This window comes from Olea europaea, chromosome 12, assembly GCF_002742605.1.
Source record: "Olea europaea var. sylvestris chromosome 12, O_europaea_v1, whole genome shotgun sequence".
In the NCBI taxonomy this organism is placed as follows: domain Eukaryota; kingdom Viridiplantae; phylum Streptophyta; class Magnoliopsida; order Lamiales; family Oleaceae; genus Olea; species Olea europaea.
The window spans coordinates 28,893,245-28,911,891 of record NC_036248.1 but is presented as its reverse complement, the minus strand read 5'-3'; the positions used below and the strand labels follow the sequence as shown (position 1 = coordinate 28,911,891).

General features: G+C 35.3%; 2 protein-coding genes across 2 annotated transcripts in view; one reads left to right on the top strand and one right to left on the bottom strand.

The window, feature by feature from the left end:
- The window catches only part of LOC111406876 (alpha-glucan water dikinase, chloroplastic), a 32,733-nt gene extending 25,658 nt beyond the window's left edge, over positions 1-7,075 (top strand). The window contains exons 31-36 of the mRNA XM_023036240.1: positions 4,541-4,651; positions 4,794-4,892; positions 5,515-5,688; positions 5,986-6,078; positions 6,291-6,406; positions 6,571-7,075. Coding sequence (XP_022892008.1) covers positions 4,541-4,651; positions 4,794-4,892; positions 5,515-5,688; positions 5,986-6,078; positions 6,291-6,406; positions 6,571-6,775 — 798 coding nt within the window. The 3' untranslated portion in view covers positions 6,776-7,075. The remainder of the gene's footprint in view (positions 1-4,540; positions 4,652-4,793; positions 4,893-5,514; positions 5,689-5,985; positions 6,079-6,290; positions 6,407-6,570) is intronic.
- Positions 6,890-8,196, bottom strand: LOC111406325 (heme-binding protein 2-like). Its single transcript, XM_023035709.1, has 2 exons — positions 7,951-8,196; positions 6,890-7,701 (listed from the first exon to the last, which is right to left on the bottom strand). The coding sequence occupies exons 1-2, from the start codon at positions 8,163-8,165 to the stop codon at positions 7,281-7,283; spliced, it is 636 nt and encodes a 211-aa protein (XP_022891477.1). The 5' UTR covers positions 8,166-8,196; the 3' UTR covers positions 6,890-7,280.
- Positions 8,197-18,647: the final 10,451 nt, after the last annotated feature.

The following is an 18,647-nucleotide window of genomic DNA, read 5'->3' as shown; positions in this document are numbered from 1 at the left end:
ATCCTTAGACCAGGATCAGTTGGAAGTTTTGTGACATCAAACTCCACATCATTCGATAACCCTCATCAACATCCACATTATTCGATACCCCCTCATCAACACTGTCTACGTTCCTTTTTCGTTGAAAATATCTATTCATTTGATATCTGGATTTAAACATTTGATATCCAGTTATTACTTGAAGTGAGTGAGAATAATTCATAATAACAAAATGATCATAAATTCACAATTTCACAATTTCAATTCGCAAGTGCAATTCACATTTCACAATCCAATTCACAATTTCACAATTTCAATTCGCAAGTGCAATTCACATTTCACAATCCAATTCACAATTTCACATTATCAATCCAATTTCACAATATCAATTAACCTTCCAAATCGCAAATTTACAATGCAATTTATACTATTTCACAATCTAATTCACAATTCACAATTTCACACTATCAATCCTATTTCACAATATCAATTTACCTTCCAAATCGCAAATTCACAATGCAATTTATACTATTTCACAATCTACTTCACAATTCACAATTTTCAATTTCACACTATCAATCCAATTTCACAATATCAATTCACCTTCCACATCACAAATTCACAATGCAATTTATACTATTTCACAATCTAATTCACAATTTCACACTATCAATCTAATTTCACAACATAAATTCACATACCAAGTTATCCTTGTGTGACAGAGTGACAGAGTGAGAATGACTGAATCAATGAGAATCTGCAAAATCGAAGAAATGAAAATTAGGCAGCAGGCAGCAGCAGCCATAAGTTAAAAATAATCTTTGTATCTCGCAGACTCGCACCGACAGACGGCTCACGACAGTTTAATTGGAATTTGGAAGAACATCTAAATTCGAAATTAATTACCTTCTTTACAGGCGGCAGCTGGTGCGGACCGTGCGGTGGTGCCTGGCAGACGGCAGTTCAGTTGTGGCCTAATCTAGGAGATGCACTTCACTGACTTCAGTTTCGGCCTAATCTAGACGGCAAGGGCGGAGCTTACACTTACAGGGAACTAAGGGAAGGAGATTAAAGCCCCTAATCTAGGAGATGCCGGCCACCGGCGACCGGTGCAGGGGCGGAGACGGGCGGAGCTTCGACTTTGAGAGCGCAGGTGAGAGACGAGTATGGAGAGAGAGGCGATTAACGGATTAAGGGTTTGGCCTGATTTTGATTTCAAACGGGTTAAGAATGATGGGTCTGGGTCACTGGGTCGAGGTCGGTAAACGTAAACGGGTTATGGGCTGTGGTTACTTGGGTTGGGCTTCCATCTGGATTGTTACTTGTTAACTAGGCTTTCAAAAAAAAAAAAAAGGTTGTACACCCAAACTCTTTTAGAGGTAGATTAGAAGTGAGGCGAGTGTTAGGAAAGACATCCCGGAATTTTTGGAGAGGAGTTTCAAAATTCAGAGTTCGGCTAGGCATTCTGTTAATGAGGTAGGCTAATGTGAGAAGAGCATCACCCCAAAAAGTATTGTGCATATTTGTAGTCAACATTAGGGATCGAGCTACGTCGAGTAGGTGCCTATTTTTTCGTTCCGCAACCCCATTTTGTTGGGGAGTATCAACACAAGAACTTTGGTGAATTATTCCATTTTCTTGGAGATAGGTTCTTAGTGTACTATTGAAATACTCTGTGCTGTTGTTTGTACGCAAAATTTGGATTTTTGTCTGAAATTGGGTTTGGACCATTGAGTAGAAATTTATGAATACGGACATCAATTTTTTCTTTTAGCATATAAACCCAACAAAGTCTAGTATAGTCCTCGATAGATGTGACAAACCACTTTGTGTGGGTACGATTAGGGATTCGAGAGGGTCCCCATAGATCACCGTATATTAAGGTGAATGGTCTAGAGGGTTTGTACACGGATTTTGGGAACGGCGAGCGATGATGTTTTGCAAGCTCACAAATGTCACATTTAAGATAAAAAGACGTTTTATTCGAAAAAATTGAAGGAAATACATGTCTTAGATATTGAAAATTAGGATGGCCCATTCTATAATGCCATAATAGGTTATCACTATTCTTAGGAACAAAAATAGAATCGCAACTAGCAAATCGACGTTGTTGACTCACATTAGTCTCGTCAAAGTAGTAGAGCCCCTCACACTCTTTAGCACTGTTAATCATCTTCCCTAGATCCTGAAAGGCACAGTAAGAAGGAAACAAAATGAGCGGAGCAATTTGAACCTTTTGTTAATTGACTGATTGACAATAAATTGCATGATAGATTTGGGACATAGAACATTTTCGAGTGTAATCAAATTAGAGATTCGAACTCTCCCTTTTCCAGCCATTAGGGATAGAGAACCATTTGCAATTTTGACTTTAAGTTTGCCGGCACAAGGTGTGTGTGAAATAAATAGGTGGCGTGAGTCTGTCATGTGATCGGATGCACCAGAATCGATAATCCATGATATTTTTGAAAGTAAGGTGGTGTTAAAGCTTCTTAGGATATTACCTCTATGAGCCAACGAACTTGAAGAGTTAGGTGATTGAAAGTTGGAGAACATTTTGTGGAGTTTTTCTAGCTGTTTAGGACTAAATACATTGCTGGAAGTAGAATTTTGCGTTTCAGAGGAATTGATTGCAACTTGGTAATCGTGATTTTTGGTGCTGTCTTGGTTTCCCATTGGATGGCTTTTCATGCAAATCCCAACACGTGTCCGCTTTGTGTCTAGGTTTTCGACAGTGTTCACACCACGGGTGACCAGTTTGTTGTCTTGGGCTGGCTCCAATTTTTTTGGTCCCTCTAAGCATTTGGGCTCCCAAATTAGGCCCACCATATTTAGACCCTTCATGTTAATTCCTTTTAGCCTCGGCAACAATCCCTTTAGGCCCAACTTCATGAGATCCAGGAGGCCCATTAAAATCAGACAATAGGGTCGACCCATCAAAAACTTCATCAGACCCAACTCCTTCCTTCTTCAACATAATCGACCAGCGACTCTCCTCGGGTCGAACTTCAGCGAAGGCGTCCCGGCCGACGAATGAGAATTCGGCCCCACACGTCGTCAAGTTCTCTGTCCAATCCAGCCAAAAATTCATACAATCGTTCATTCTCTACCCTCTTCTTATAGCGAACACCATCACTAGGGCAATCTCACTGTTCATCCATACTAAGGTCTAATTCCTGCCATAAAGAGGTCATTTCCATATAGTATTCAGTGACACTTCGGTCTCCTTGCTTTGCCTTCCAAAGTTTGGTCTTAATTTCGAAAATTTGTGATACATCCTCTGTGTCGAAGTACATCTCGTAAAGACTATTCCATATATCATTTGCAGTTGCAATGAAGAGGTAAATCTTGCTGATTGAAGGTACCATAGAGTTGACGAGCCATGACATAACCATAGAATATTTAGATTTCCATTTTGTTGGAGGACGGGATCCGCAGGTTGCTTCATATCGTCGGTAAGGTACCCACTTTTTCCTTTCCCTTCGACCACTAGCTTCATATCGTCGGTAAGGTACCCATGCTCTGATACTATGTAGAAGACAGAGAAAATATTTTTTATTCATAATATCTTACACCTCGATCTCTCTATATATACTACAATACAATTGATTTGGAAGGAAAGAAAATATTCTATCTTAAGGAAAGCAAAATTATTTCCTAAATTAACTCTAATTATTCCATACAATATATATTACAATCTTACAATCTCCCATAATTGATACGTGATTTCCACAATTCTCATGTCTGTTGTCTTGAATGATTCAATGTGCCTCTATATGCGACTCCATCAGAAAATTTTAAAATGCGATCAATTGTTCTTTAGAAACATGGAAGGGACGGCTTTTTTCCATTTTTCACACAGATTGAGAAAATGCAATTAATATAGTTGGAAATATAATTTTTTCTTACATTTTTCCTAATATACTCCTATATTAAATAATGATTTAAATAGGAGTATTTCATATTTGTTTATAACAAGGCACATTGAATAGAGGTATATTAGAAAACTAAGAAATCAATTATACTCTTAACAAGGAAATTGGCCTATAATTTGGGATACACGAAAAAGGAAAGTAAGCCTATCTTTATGGGACGGAGAGAGTAATAAACAAGCATTCTGGAATATTAAATTTCATGAAGTGATCAAATATTTCATTTTTTTTTCTCCTAGCCCAACTCCTATAAGAAAACAAACAGTTTATAAAAAGAACAAAATATAAAAAGGTTTCATTTGTCATTAATAGGATTCTTTTTCTCTAATCATGCTTTCATATTGTTATTGAAATATGCCTCATCTCAATGAATACAGCCTGCTATTTCTTATGTTATAATTTCATTAATTGAAATCTTATGTTCTTTACACATATTTTTTAGGAAGTCTCGAATCCCAAGAAAAATCATTCTGAAAGTTTAGTCCCTGAAAATGTTCTAAAAGAATAATCTGAAGAATTTTTCATATTATCTAAATCATTATTTACTAGGAACCTCTACTGGTCTGAGCATCCTATTAGTAATCAACCTAGAATCTTACAGTAAGCATCTGACATATTTTGCTTTGCAGGGAGTGGCAACGAAGTTGCAAGTTCTGAAGAAAAAATTGCATGAGGGAAATTTTAGTACTCTTGGTGAAATTCGAAAGACAGTTATAGAACTTTCAGCTCCGCCCAAGTTGGTACGTCCTTGCTTCATCCATTGTTTTTCTAATAGATACATTTGAATCAGATATCAAGATGGTGGTATTTTTCATACAAGTGATTCTATTGTCCTAGACAGTTTATAGCAGGATGTATATTACTTGGTTAACCTTCTTTCAGGTGAAAGAGCTCAAAGAAAAGATGCAAAATTCTGGCATGCCATGGCCCGGTGATGAAGGTCCACAGAGATGGGAACAAGCATGGACGGCCATAAAGAAGGTAAGAGTTCATGTATAAAGAAAAGTACGATGTACTTTCAAGGAAAGTAGCTCTATATTTTCTCCAATTATGACTCAACTCTACCTTTGCATGTTTGATAAGCTTAAAAGGTTCTCTAATAAGTTATTAAGTTCAAAATAATTAATCTTTGATTGGTCAAATTTTGTAGCAATTTGACGGTGAGGTAAAAGTTACTTTCTGAAACTACTTTTTTAATTTTTTAATAGGTTATCCACACATGCTCTCAGAATATGGGTTTAAAGATTTAAGAGTCGAACTTGTGTCCACGACCATTAAATCATATTTATGGATGAAAGTAGCTCTATATTTTCTCCAATTATGACTCAACTCTACCTTTGCATGTTTGATAAGCTTAAAAGGTTCTCTAATAAGTTACTAAGTTCAAAATAATTAATCTTTGATTGGTCAAATTTTGTAGCAATTTGACGGTGAGGTAAAAGTTACTTTCTGAAAACTACTTTTTTAATTTTTTAATAGGTTATCCACACATGCTCTCAGAATATGGGTTTAAAGATTTAAGAGTCGAACTTGTGTCCACGACCATTAAATCATATTTATGGACGAACCACTTAATGTTGTTCGCATTTTCTTAATTTTCTAGGTTTGGGCTTCTAAGTGGAATGAAAGAGCATATTTCAGCACAAGAAAAGTGAAACTCAATCATGACTTCCTTTGCATGGCCGTCCTTATTCAAGAAATAATAAATGCTGATTATGCATTTGTTATCCACACTACTAATCCATCTTCTGGGGACGACTCAGAAATATATGCGGAGGTAATTTATGTTACATCCTTGTTTCACTTGAATTTTTTAGTTTATGCCTCATCAAAAATGTCTCGTTTCAGAGATTGGTATAAGGTAATCAGTGTCTATTCACGTACTGCCTGCACTATGCCTCGCATAAGCTTATTGAGTCTGATGCATCGTGATGGCTGGTGAGGTGACATGTTAAACTAAAAATTGAGGGAGTTAAAACAATCGATAGCTGGGCTTGAAAAGATTTCAGTGTAAATTGTTAGTTCTGATCAGAGAAGGCAATTATATATTTATATATGTCTTTCTTCTGAATAGGTGGTCAAGGGCCTGGGAGAAACACTGGTGGGAGCTTATCCAGGTCGGGCTTTGAGTTTCATTTCCAAGAAAAATAACCTCGACTCTCCCCAGGTAAACTAAAGATTTTAGTCTCATACTCGAAGCTACTCTTGAAATAATTCCACTAATAGATAAGCCGAAAACAATTTTGCTTCCCGTTTTGTCTAACATTATGAAGTTACATATGGTGATATTGTAACAATTTTATTGCTCTAGGCTGAATGACCAGCGATTTATTGACTCTCGAATGTGTGAAATGTCCTTATATGGCTGAAAACTTTCAGGTTTTGGGTTACCCCAGCAAACCCATTGGTCTTTTCATAAGACGATCGATAATTTTCCGATCAGATTCCAATGGTGAAGATCTAGAAGGTTATGCTGGTGCAGGACTCTACGATAGGTATCTTTCAAAAGATTGAGAAATTTTCCAACTTAACCACATCTTTAGCATTGACAACTGATTTTATGCACACTTCACACAGTTTCAGCTGTGTTCATCTGCTTTGGCAATTATAATTGCCTTTATTCATCTGTATGAAGTGCATCTCTCTCTCTCTAATGCAGTGTGCCTATTGATGAAGAGGAGAAAGTTGTGCTCGATTACTCATCTGATCCACTGATCGTTGACTCTAACTTCCGTCAAAAAATCCTATCTAACATTGCACGTGCGGGAAATGCTATTGAGCAGCTATATGGATCTGCCCAAGATATTGAAGGTGTCGTGAGGGACGGACAAATCTATGTTGTCCAAACACGACCTCAGATGTGATCGTATTTTTATTCGCTTAGTATCTATAATAAGCGGGTTAAATTTCGTGGAGGATGCAAAAATCTCCAATATATCCAAGTGTCCGACAGTTTAGTCCTTGTCATTGGCACTTACTGTTTAGGATTTAGCACATACCAGAAATGTAAAGGTGAATGTTGTGGACCAATTTCTTTACAAGAGACCTACAAGTTATAAGGCATGGGTATATTATGAATAATGTTGTACTAAATGATGGGTGTGCTGAATAATCATGTTCAACATACTATTACAAATATAAAAAGTTCATATATGATTTGGCTAGATTTGCTTTATACTGATCGGTAAGGTAGATGGTATAGTACAGGAAACTATGAAAGAACAAAAAGTAGTAAAATTCAGTACTCGATACCAAGTATATTGGCTGAACGTTCTTGACTTATTAATAATAATTTTTACGTAGAACCAACTTCATGTTGTACCTGCTACTATTACGCACAATCACACACAAAGGAGTAACAGATAACTACTAACATCCGTCAATTTCCAGCTCTGATACGTTCATCCATACTTCATTTAATCGTCCCGAAAGATGAAATGAAGCGTTGTATTGTGCGATGGTGAAGGAAGATTTATCTCTTAAACCGGTCGACTTTCCAGCCAATAATTTACGTAAACTTGTTAAAAAAGCTTCAAATTCGCTATGGACATTTTCATCCTTGGCAAACCCAGAAAATTTCCTTACTGCTATGCATTGTGTTCTCCATTTCTCAACCTGCAGATTTAATGCAGGTGAGGGAAGTGGAGGAGCAGCCTCATATTTTTCTGGGACATAGAATTTCACATAGTAATCAGTTCCATTTTCTGTTTGGTTGATGTTGGTTAGGACAGGAGCTGTCATCATAAACTTGATAGAGTCGAGGTTTGCACCATGAATGTATTGATACAACCTGTGGAGAAAGCCAAAACACAGTACAATTCATATTGTTTAAGGAGTAAGAAAAGTAAAGAAAGATGACGATAAGTTTACATTACGTTTAGTACAGTGTACAATACCGTACTATCAAGTCTACTTTTTCAAAAAAGTCATTATAGACATGATTGGGTAATAGAACGTGCAAGATTTTAGTTTTTTCTTAAATTGTCTAGTATTATAGAGCCGACATCACTGAAGGAAGAGCTATTGAGATAAGGAGGACCTGTGGAAGCCGGATTCCGTGGAATTCTGGAAAGGCGTGCTGGCACCTTGGACTGGTGCAGAAATCCATGATGATTCTTTGTATATTCTGACCTCAATATCAGGCCATGAGTGCTGGATCTTGTATTGTGGAGACTCTATAGCAAAAGAAAATGCAAGTAGGCCAATGCAATGTGCCACCACAAGGCAGAGCCACTGCCATTTCTTGCTTTCCATGGTTCCAAGTGCTTAGGATTTTTGTTGCCAAAAAAATGTGTTTATGTTGTATCAACCTTTTGCCCTCTTTATATAGTGATGAGGAAATATGAGGACCAAAACAATTAAGAGAAAGTGAAAATATGATTATTTAGATACTTTTAGTTTTTTAGTCAGTCTGATAATTCATTGTACTCTATAGACATAGATAAGTTATATCATTTTTTAGTTTGAGCTTTCTACTTAAAACATGTTGGTCAATAAGATTTTTTGAAATTAATTGAGGACATATATATATATATATATATATATATATATATATATATATATAACTTGAAGGGTGATTTTTAGTATATATAATACTTTTAGTTTTTTAGTCAGTCTGATAATTCATTGTACTTTATAGACATGGACAAATTATATCATTTTTTAGTTTGAGCTTTCTACTTAAAACATGTTGGTCAATAAGATTTGTTGAAATTAATTGAGGACTAAAAATCACCCTTCAATTGAGAGTCGAGTAATAGAGTTGAGAGATAATATATATATATATATATATATATATACTTTCTTTTAATGGAATTTTTTAATAGAAATCATCATAAAAAATAAGATATGCTAATTAATGGAAGGTTAAAAATAGAATGCGATCAAAATTTTTTGAGAATATAAACTATGACAATGAGTAAAAGTCGGAATATTTCATGCAATTAAAATTTAGAATATATTACTCTTGTAGAAAAATATGGTGAAATTGAACGTGCAACTCTTCCTTCACACAACTGGGGAAATTGAAAAGATAATGGCAAACATGTGAAGCATTTTCTTATGTTTTCGATAAGTTAATTAACCAATCATGACCATAAAATACCAAGTGCTCTCCTAACCCACTCGGAGCATGTTTGACTAACCAATACTTGTACTATTATTTTCTCAAGAAAATTAAAAAATTATTAAGGGTCCAATTTGATGTAAATTTTTTAGAATAAATTATACAAAAAGTGATATTTAAAAAAAATCTTTTGTTAAAAAATGAAAAAAAGAATATGAATACACGTGCAAAATTATTTTATTGAAAAAAAATAGATTGTTGAAAATAGATTTGTGAAGAAATAAATTTTAAAGTATCTCAACCAAACAAGAATTAAGCATGTTGAAGACAAGATTTAATTATACGCAATCCTTACCTAACATCTTAATCTATTGAAATTGATGACAGTAATAAGAAGTTTTCATTCTGCCCACTAAAAGTAGGAGATCAAGCTATTTAATCTATTAGATGAAATGGTTAATATTGTAAGTAAGTAAGGTAAACAAATTAAATTCAAATCTCACTTTCGTCCATTTATGAGAAGTTTTGTATGTGCTTAACCTATTATCAACATAAATATATTCTTTAGAATTTATTTTTAATTTTTTTGCAACATTTTCTCCCACTTTTTATTTTCCGATACTCTTTAGCTTTATACTATATTATTTAGAATATTAAAGTAATAATATCGAAGCAATAAAAATGCAATGAAATTGGCATTAAAGATTTAAAATCTTATATTTGTTTTTCTAACCTTTTTTGCAGTAAATATCTTAGATCAACTTTAATTTGTTCATTTTTTAAAATGAGAACTCAATTTTCACAAAATTATGATTAAGATGAATTTTGTGTCTAAACTAATATTAAGAAAAATATAAACAAGAAAATAATATAATAACAATTTTCAATAGTATTCGATGATATTTGTAATAAGATAGAGTGTCTACAGTTGTTCATAAAATTCAAAAGACGATTCCTTGCTGTACTTTAAAGAAAATATGTTCTTAAAATATCAATAACTATCGTTCATATAAAAATGTTAATAGGGTAAAAGTAAGAAACCTAGTACAAACTAGAAAAAAGAAAGGAAAAGAAAATCACATCATATGACTTTAAAGAGATTCAATTGTTTGAAACTAAATTAACTTATCCTATATTAGTGGATGACACATTTTAAGATTAAAGTGGATTTCAACTAATGTTTGTGGGCTGCTTTTTCTTTATAAAGTGTCCTTAACGCCATAAGTACTTTTGGATGAAAATATTTGATTATAGTTTTGAAAACTTAATGGAAGTTGCAAAACAACTATATTATACTCGACGTTATTATGTACAAGAATTTAATTTATTTTTCTTTTTTATACTGTCAAAATTAATCAATTCACGTGATGAAACATGCTAGTGAAATTTTGAAAGTGAAGTGTCTTTGCTTATACATAGTTAACCAGTCTTGAAATATTTAAGAATACCCTTAATTAACTTGCTTGACATGATCGGGTGCACAACTCCTGCTAAAAATTTACATGGTCAGGAAACTTCCCAAAATGCCATTTCTCTCTTGTCGTAAAGAGTCGATCAACCATGACCAAGGAGATACACAAGCCCATACATATCAACAGCAAACCATGGAGCTTTACTCCTTTCAATAATTTGCATATCTAACCAGTCTAAAGAATCACCTCATTTCTTTTCTACATGGAGATGCCAAATATCTGCCATTGCAAAAACAACAAATCCTAAAACTGTTTTCATAGCATCAAGATATATATATATATATATATATATATATATATATTTAATTAAAAAGTATATTAAAATCCTAATTATATAATTTTACTTTAGGATATTTAAGTAAATAAGAAAATTGTGGTACAATTAATAAAATTTGTCGTGGTAATATAATTACCCCTTATATTTTAATCAAAACCAAAATCTTGTAATAAAGATGGAAGTTATCACCTGGTGAGTGAATGCACAATGCCAATTTTAGGATTCATCTGTAGACCTTCGAAAATGGCCAATATGTGTCATTAGAAGATAATGTGCACGTAAGTATAAAAGGAACAGTCGCATGCAAATAGAGAGGAAAAGTAAACGAACAAGAGATCCAATGACTTGAAATATAGGGAGTTGTATTTATTTTTCCCTCAAAAATGTGCCAAAAATTGATATGCCCATTCCTTATTCTTTTTTCTCGATTTTCCCCCTTTTCTCTTTCTATGTATGTGTTGTTTCTTTTGTTCCACACATCTCTTCTTCTTTTTTCTTCTCTCTAAGGGAAGGGTATATATAGAGTTTGGGGAAAATGTGGTGGCCCTTGGATCCAAGCCACGTGCCCCTACATCCTTCTTTTATACTTCACATCCTCCTTACACATGCATTTATTATATTGACAAAGAGTCAACTGCTTTATATTTCTAAGCTGATATTCTTGACATAAGATAAGGTAGACGTCCAATAAATCTTTTACAAAGATATTCTTCAGGTCGGCAGATGTGGCTACCTTTTCGTCTTTTAGGGCTTCAGCCTCGTCTTTCAGAAGAACATGAGAACTTCGTACAACTCTTTGTTAGGGCCTCAGCATGTATTTGGTTGAGCGACACCTTGGCCAAAACAAGGACTTCAGCTTTGATAGCCATTGTGACCTTGTTGCTTCGTCTTTTCAGAGGTTTGGCTAACTCATCCGATGATGTTAGTGGGGCTTCTACGTGTTGCCTCTGATGGCTAACTTAACATGGGGAGTAACATCAGTCCCCCTAAGTCTAACTGTTAAATACTCATATCAGAATTTAGACTTGCCAAAAACATACATCGAAACTTAGGCCGAGGCTCATATGCTTTGGACAAACAAATGACTTTTTCTCAAAGTATGTTCACGAAGAACCAAAGTCATAAATGCCGAAGTTGTTAATTGTAAAATCGAGGTGATTTGTATAGAATTTCGATCGAAGTAATATATCATGAGGGTTGGTTTGGACAGTTGGAATTTCTTTATTCATTTATTGCCATAGATTGTTATGCTGCCATTTTGACCTTCTCGAAGAGGGCGATGTCTCTTGTTTTCAATGTATGCCATTTGATACATGTTTTGATCCAAATCGTAGAAGTTAAACGGTCAGATGCAAGGAATGGTTTGGATGTGGCCCGAATTTGGACGGCTCAAATCTTTGAGATCTAACAGTTGGGAATGCATGTGTTTGTCTATAAAAGGCTCATTTGCTTGATTTTCAATCATTTGCATAAGTCATGTTGACTCGTGGGTGCCTTTGTGATCATAATCGAAAATATGTTTGTACTTGGTGGATTTTGATGAGAATTGGTGCAAGAAACTATTTGGTTTTGGATGATGCCATGGAGTATACAAATTTGATGTTTCTTGGGTATAATATATTGGATGTTCAAACCCATGAAAATGAAAATGCAGCCTTAGCATAATCTTCTTTGAATGCTCTGAAAGCGGTGCTGAGGTGCCCATTGCTTTAAACAAATTATGTTACAATAGAGTGCGACTACCATCCGAAGTGTCCTAAGTGGCATTATGTAGATCCTCAGTGATATTGTAGTCAGGGCTTGAGTTTCAACATGGTCTAGTTGACCTTGTAATTGTAAAGATTGCTTGCTTATACGGTAGACGTTCCTCAAAAAGGAGAGGTCTAGCGGATTATGTATCTAACACAATAGTTGTACTTTGTATTATAAATTTTTACTTATTTTGCGAAGTTCCATGTGATGCTTTGTAAAGGGCTTACTGTCCCTAGTTGTAATATGTTGGTAATGATGAATAAAATTTCTATCTTTTATGCAAATTTGTGTTTGAATTGAGTTCGAAATTGTTAGTACTTTGTATTTGGGGGTACTTTGTGAGGGTCGTTGCCCCCTATCTTTCTATCTTTTCATAGGTAACTTATGCCTTTTCATGGAAGCGATCCTTATAGGACCTAGGCTCCGTGTTTGTTTTGCCACTGGGATTGATATTTTTAATTTTGGAAGTGAGCTATTTCAAGGTTCAGCTCATTTGTCTCTTAGACTAATATTTTTATTGAAAGGTCTCCTGGGCTCATAGTCATTGACTTATCTTTTGAGCTCATATATTTTGAAGTGCCTTTATAGATCGATGCCTCTTAAGCTGATTTTCATAGAAGTGCATCTTGTGCTACTTTCTTTTATTCCTTTAAAGGAATCGCTTCGAAAACTGTAGTATATTTTGTCGACATTTCAACAGCATCCCCTCTGCAATGTGTACTAAACCGTTTCGGTGCTAATAAAAATGATGTCATGGGTCATGAGGCATGCAAATAATATTATGACATGCAGGCTAATAGTAATCACAAAAGCCCGACGTAGATATTCACATAATCATGGGATTTAATAGTAATCACAAAAGCCCGACGTAAAATTTGCACAAGAACTTATCATGGACGTTGTCTGAAGCCTTGAAGTATGCTATTGAAGTTATGGGCCGAAGCTGTTTATTTCAAGCATTTGACTAAATTTTCGAAGAAGGAAATCGAGGTCCCTATTTTTTGTCTTGTTATATATATGTATATATATTTTTCAAGGCAAGAGGGTCGATCCTATTGCCCAAGCCGAAGTTGTGACACTTACAGTCTTTTTTTTTGCTTTACTAAGTTGTCGACTGATGCATGGTCCTCCTTTATAATTAGTTAAAGGGGATCAGCGTATTTAGGGGCTGGCATTTATGGAGTCCTCCTTTGCACTTTTTATATGAGGGTACCAAAGTGATTTCTTCTTCACCATTTCTTTGAACATACTTCTTTTATGAGTACATTGTATGGTTTTTTGAGGCTATACATAGGGTGGGACTAAGCCCTCTTCGACCTATTTTGACCCTTCTCTTTTTCTCTCTCTGAATGGGATTGAAGTCTCTAGTCCATTAACAATAAGAGGATCGGCTTTCACCTTTTGAGCCAAAGCTTCAGCAGATAATATGATTCTATGAGGGTTATGCCTAAGCTGCTTTGGCTGGAGAAGAAAACATATCGTATGTTTTTCATTGCTGACTTGCTGAGTGGTTAGCTCTTATTGGCTAACATTATAGGGCCTACCTCGGTAGTTATATGCCTTAGCGCCTCTTTCTGCAAGAGGATTCAGTCTGAGATGGCCAAAATTGGAGCTCATCTTTTTAGGCTTTTATCTTTCTCATAGGGACAGTTCTTAAGACTTCCGTCCCCTGACCACATCTTTTGGGTGGGATGGGAAAGACAGCGGATCATTTTTCTATGAGGCTTGTGCCCTTGGTTCATTGATCTATTGCAAAGTTCGGCTCATATTCGATGGGGTTATGGAGTCAGACTTGGCAGTCATATGCCTTAGAGCCTCTTTTCGCAAGAGGGCCTTGTCTGGAATGGTCGATTTTCGGAAGCACATGTCCCTGGGCTTATATTTTTTTTCCCCGCGTGGTCAGTTTTGGTTGGCCCACAACCAAGCTAATGCAACTCATCTTTCACGCTTATTCCTAGGTGGGGGATGCATGTATCTACGGCGAGTTCAATTGTGGCCTGAAGTTGCCATGTTGACTTCCACTGATGGAGAGTTGAACAAATATGGTTGGCTCAAGGGGATAGTAGGAGCCTGACTTGAGTGGGCAAAATGTGGGGTCGGCTCCGCTTGTTCCTTAAAGGACCAAGTTTATCAAAGACACAGGCCGACCTCCTTGGCGTGATTGTCCTGCTATATGTTCACGAAATATTTTCTTTCGATTTAAATTACCGCAAGTGTACGGTTCGTTAACAAGTAATAAAGTGGATTCAATGAGTCCGAGTATCGTCCCACAGAGATTGGTTAGTTCAATTTTACTTATTCGACCTTAACCGAAACCAAATTACTCAAAATGAATGTGGACCTAATTAAAACTCTAAAATTGGAAAGAAAACCCTACTTATGCAGCTTTTATGATTGTAATGAAATTAATAAGCAAAACAATAATTTAAAACTTTAAAATGAAATCAATTGTTGAGAACGCACGTTTGTTGTAATCAATAGAAATTAAACACACTAAGATCACGATTTCCCATGCAATTATCACTTTAAACTCTAGTTTCACAATATGACAACATAATTCAATTGTTGACGAATCAATGTTCCTAAGTCTATCCAATACTCTCTCTCGAGATGTATCAAATCTATTTCTACATACCACCGGCCTATATTTCTATGACAAGTGCATATGTAAAAATGCATGTAGTTTTATGAACACTTAAAGATTCACGTAGGACATAGCGGTATATTTCTATCCCCTATCGGACCCTACGATGATTTATACTATGTCGAATCTATTCCAATTCTCTCGAATGCAAGAATAAATCACCCAAACTCACACAATTACGGGCCCTTAATTGCGGAAACAAGAAATGCATATAAATCATTCAAAACAAAAGAAATATGTTTTAATGTCAAATTGCAAAACTAGAAATATAAAACTCAAATCACATGGTACATCGATCTCCTAGCACATGAAAATCTAGCCTAACATAATTGGAAATAAAGAAAAACAACAATTAAAACCAAGGAAGAACATCACCCAATTGATTCTTGAAGTGAAATTTTGAATCTTGAAGTGGATTGCCTTGTTTTTGCCTTGTTCTTCCTCTCCAAATCCTCCAAAATTGTGTTTTTGTGCCTCCAATTACGTTCTCCCCTTCTTCTGGACGTTCTTTCGTATTTAAATCGCGTGGAAATTAGGTTACCAAAGGAGTTTCAATCGTATAAGAAAACTGCAAAACGGCCCCTAGATTATACCTATGCGACCGCATAGTACATTTCTACTATGCGACCGCATAGTTATACAATTCTTTCCGCTGGATAGCATTTAGTATTTTGGTCATAACTTTCTCTCCTGATCTCCGATTGAAGTGATTGAAAGTGCATTGTGAAGAAAACTCAAAGATCTACACTTTTGATAGAAATAGGCTTCCTCAAATTCTGATGTTTACTATGTCAAAAATGGATCTCAAGTAGATACTAAAAATCACGAGCATAGCTTTTTCGCCTGAAAGCTGATACTTGATAATACTTCGACCCTATTTCACCTCGTGACTCCTTTCCTCATCCGATTGACCTCTAACACTCTTGAATCTTCATTCCATTTCCAGTCTCATCTATGAATTATTTGCAACTTGGTCCCCCAACTTTCAGTTTAATTCATTTTAGTCCCTTTGTAATTCCTTCTTCTTCCAATCATCTTGTATTGCTTTCGAGTTCATACTTAGCATATTTGCATTCCCGAGTTGTCTTTTAGTTCAACTTTCGAATATTTGCATCCTTAGTCCCTGAACTATCACTTTGCTCCATTTTAGTCCTTTTTCGGCTCTCTTCTCCTGAATTCCACTATTTCCATAGAAACACCTACATTGCATGAATTCAATGAGATTAAGTCACAATTCAATCATTTTGCTTGTATTTAAGTCATGTTTGTAATCTAAATAAGTGTGCAAAAACACACTTATCACTATAGCCTGATAGAACGACAGTCTCCCCAGTTATTTGGCGGGTGGCGTATTTGGCGACCATATCCATATCCCTCTCTCTTTTCGACGGAAGAACCTCTTCGTTGTTGTGTGAGGAGCTGGCTAACTGGTATTGCATATGCCCTAGCAGTTCTTGCATTGCAACATTTTGCTGAGAGATGGCCCTTATGTTTGCGGTGATAGTGGCCAACTCCCTAGCGAGCCTTACTATTAGCCTATGCCTGCTCCTCGAGCCACCTCTTCGGTGGCGAACTACTGGAGTAGATGACAATGGCTCTTGGGTGCTTTGTGAAGATGCTTTCTCACCGAGGCACTCTCTAGTCCGCCTAGGAACAATTTCTTCCTCTGGTGAATCCATGGCTGCACTTCCTCGACAGATAACCACTTTTTGGTTCTATTCTTAGTACACTTTCTGTTAAGTTCCCTTTTTCAGCAACTAGGTTATGCCCCGTATTGCTCTTTTTCAAGAGCGTTACATTTTGTTCAAAAGCTTTATTCCATGCTTTATTCCACGGGATGCTTGTGGTTTAGCTATTCCAAGCTTCCCACAGACGGCGCCAATTTGTTAACCTTCAAAAATTGCCAACAGGTGTCGTTAGGAGATAATATGCACATAGATGTAAAAGAACAGTCGTATGTAAATAGAGAGGAAAGAAAAACGAATAAGATATCCAATGACTTGAAATATTTGGAGTTGTATTTATTTTTCCCTTCAAAATGTGCCAAAAATTGATATACCTGTTCCTTATTCTTTTCTTAGGTTTTTTCCCATTTTTCTCTTTCTATGTATGTGTTGTTTCTTTTGTTTCATACATCTCTTCTTTTTTCTTCTCTCTAAGGGGAGAGTATATATAGAATTTGGGGAAGACATGGTGGTCGTTGGATCCAAGCCACGCGCCCCTACCTCATTCCTTTATACATCACATCCTTTTTATATATGCATTTATTACATTGACAAGGAGTCAATTGTCCAATATTTTTAGGCTGATATTTCTAACATAAGAGAAGGTAAACGTCCAATCAGTCTTTCACAAAGACATTCCTCAGGTCGGTAGATGTGACAACCTCTTCGTCTTTTAGGGCTACGACACTACTCTTCGTTAGGGCCTCAGCACAACTCTTGGTTAGGGCCTTGGCATGTTAGCAAATGCTGGACTTATTCATGGTATCATGATCTTGGATACCTAATTTCTTAAATTTGGATGCCAATTTTGTCTCGATTTCAAAAGAAGGAAAATATGGGAACAATAATACTGCTTGAATATATTTTGTTTTTCGAGTATTGATTGTATATTCATCTCAATACTGGAATGCCCCTTATTATTATTAAGTCATGGAGCATAATTATTGTCGCTCCTTGAAATCAGTACGTGGTCAATCTAGCTCTTCAACGAGATCATTATGGAGGATGGAATGGGTATAAGAAGCCCCATCCTGGTGGTGCGGAGAATGAAGCCCTCGGACCAAAACTTCATTAAGGATAATTTAGAAATTTGTGTCCTTGTAAATTTTATCTTAGGAATTTGAGTTCTTATTTGTCTTGTAAATAGGGACTCATTATTAGGCTTTAAATTAACATCATGAAGGAAAGAAAGTAAGGTTAAAAGAAGATAGGTGTGCAATTTTGTAAACTACTTTTCATCAATATCTTCCAATGTGGTAACTGACAGAAAACACTATACCTAAACTCTATTGCAAAATACATCCCTATCCTTTCATTTGGCTCAAAACCCCTCTAGATGACTTTCTTTACGAAATAGTCATTTTCTCAATAAAGCCTTATGAAATGACTAATATGCCCTCCTCTTTAAATAAAATAAAAAATAAAGAAATAAGAAAAAATAAAGAATTAATTGCAAATATATTCCCAATTTCTTCAAAAAAACTTCAAATAAATCCCAAATAAATAATTAAAAAATTAAATAGACGTATAAGTAAGTTAGTTTTTATATCTTATTTAAAAATCAATAAGTTAGTTTTTATATCTTATTTAAAAATCAATAAGTTAGTTTTTATATCTTATTTAAAAACCAATTTAAATAAAATAATTTTCATTATATTTTATTTCTTTTATTTATCCTATTATCGGCGTATAAGTTAGTTTTTATTTTCTATTTCATCTTTATTGAACTTATTGTAATTAGCTAAGAAGGAAAGGGTTGCAATTTCACGTTCAAATTAGACATGGCCAAGACGGATTATAGA

Excerpts from the sequence above, each read along its gene's own strand:
- LOC111406325 (XM_023035709.1), bottom strand. The coding sequence starts at position 8,165 with ATGGAAAGCAAGAAATGGCAGTGGCTCTGCCTTGTGGTGGCACATTGC. Across the intron at positions 7,702-7,950 it reads ACGGAATCCGGCTTCCACAG|GTTGTATCAATACATTCATG; the intron begins GTCCTCCTTATC and ends CTTTCTCCACAG.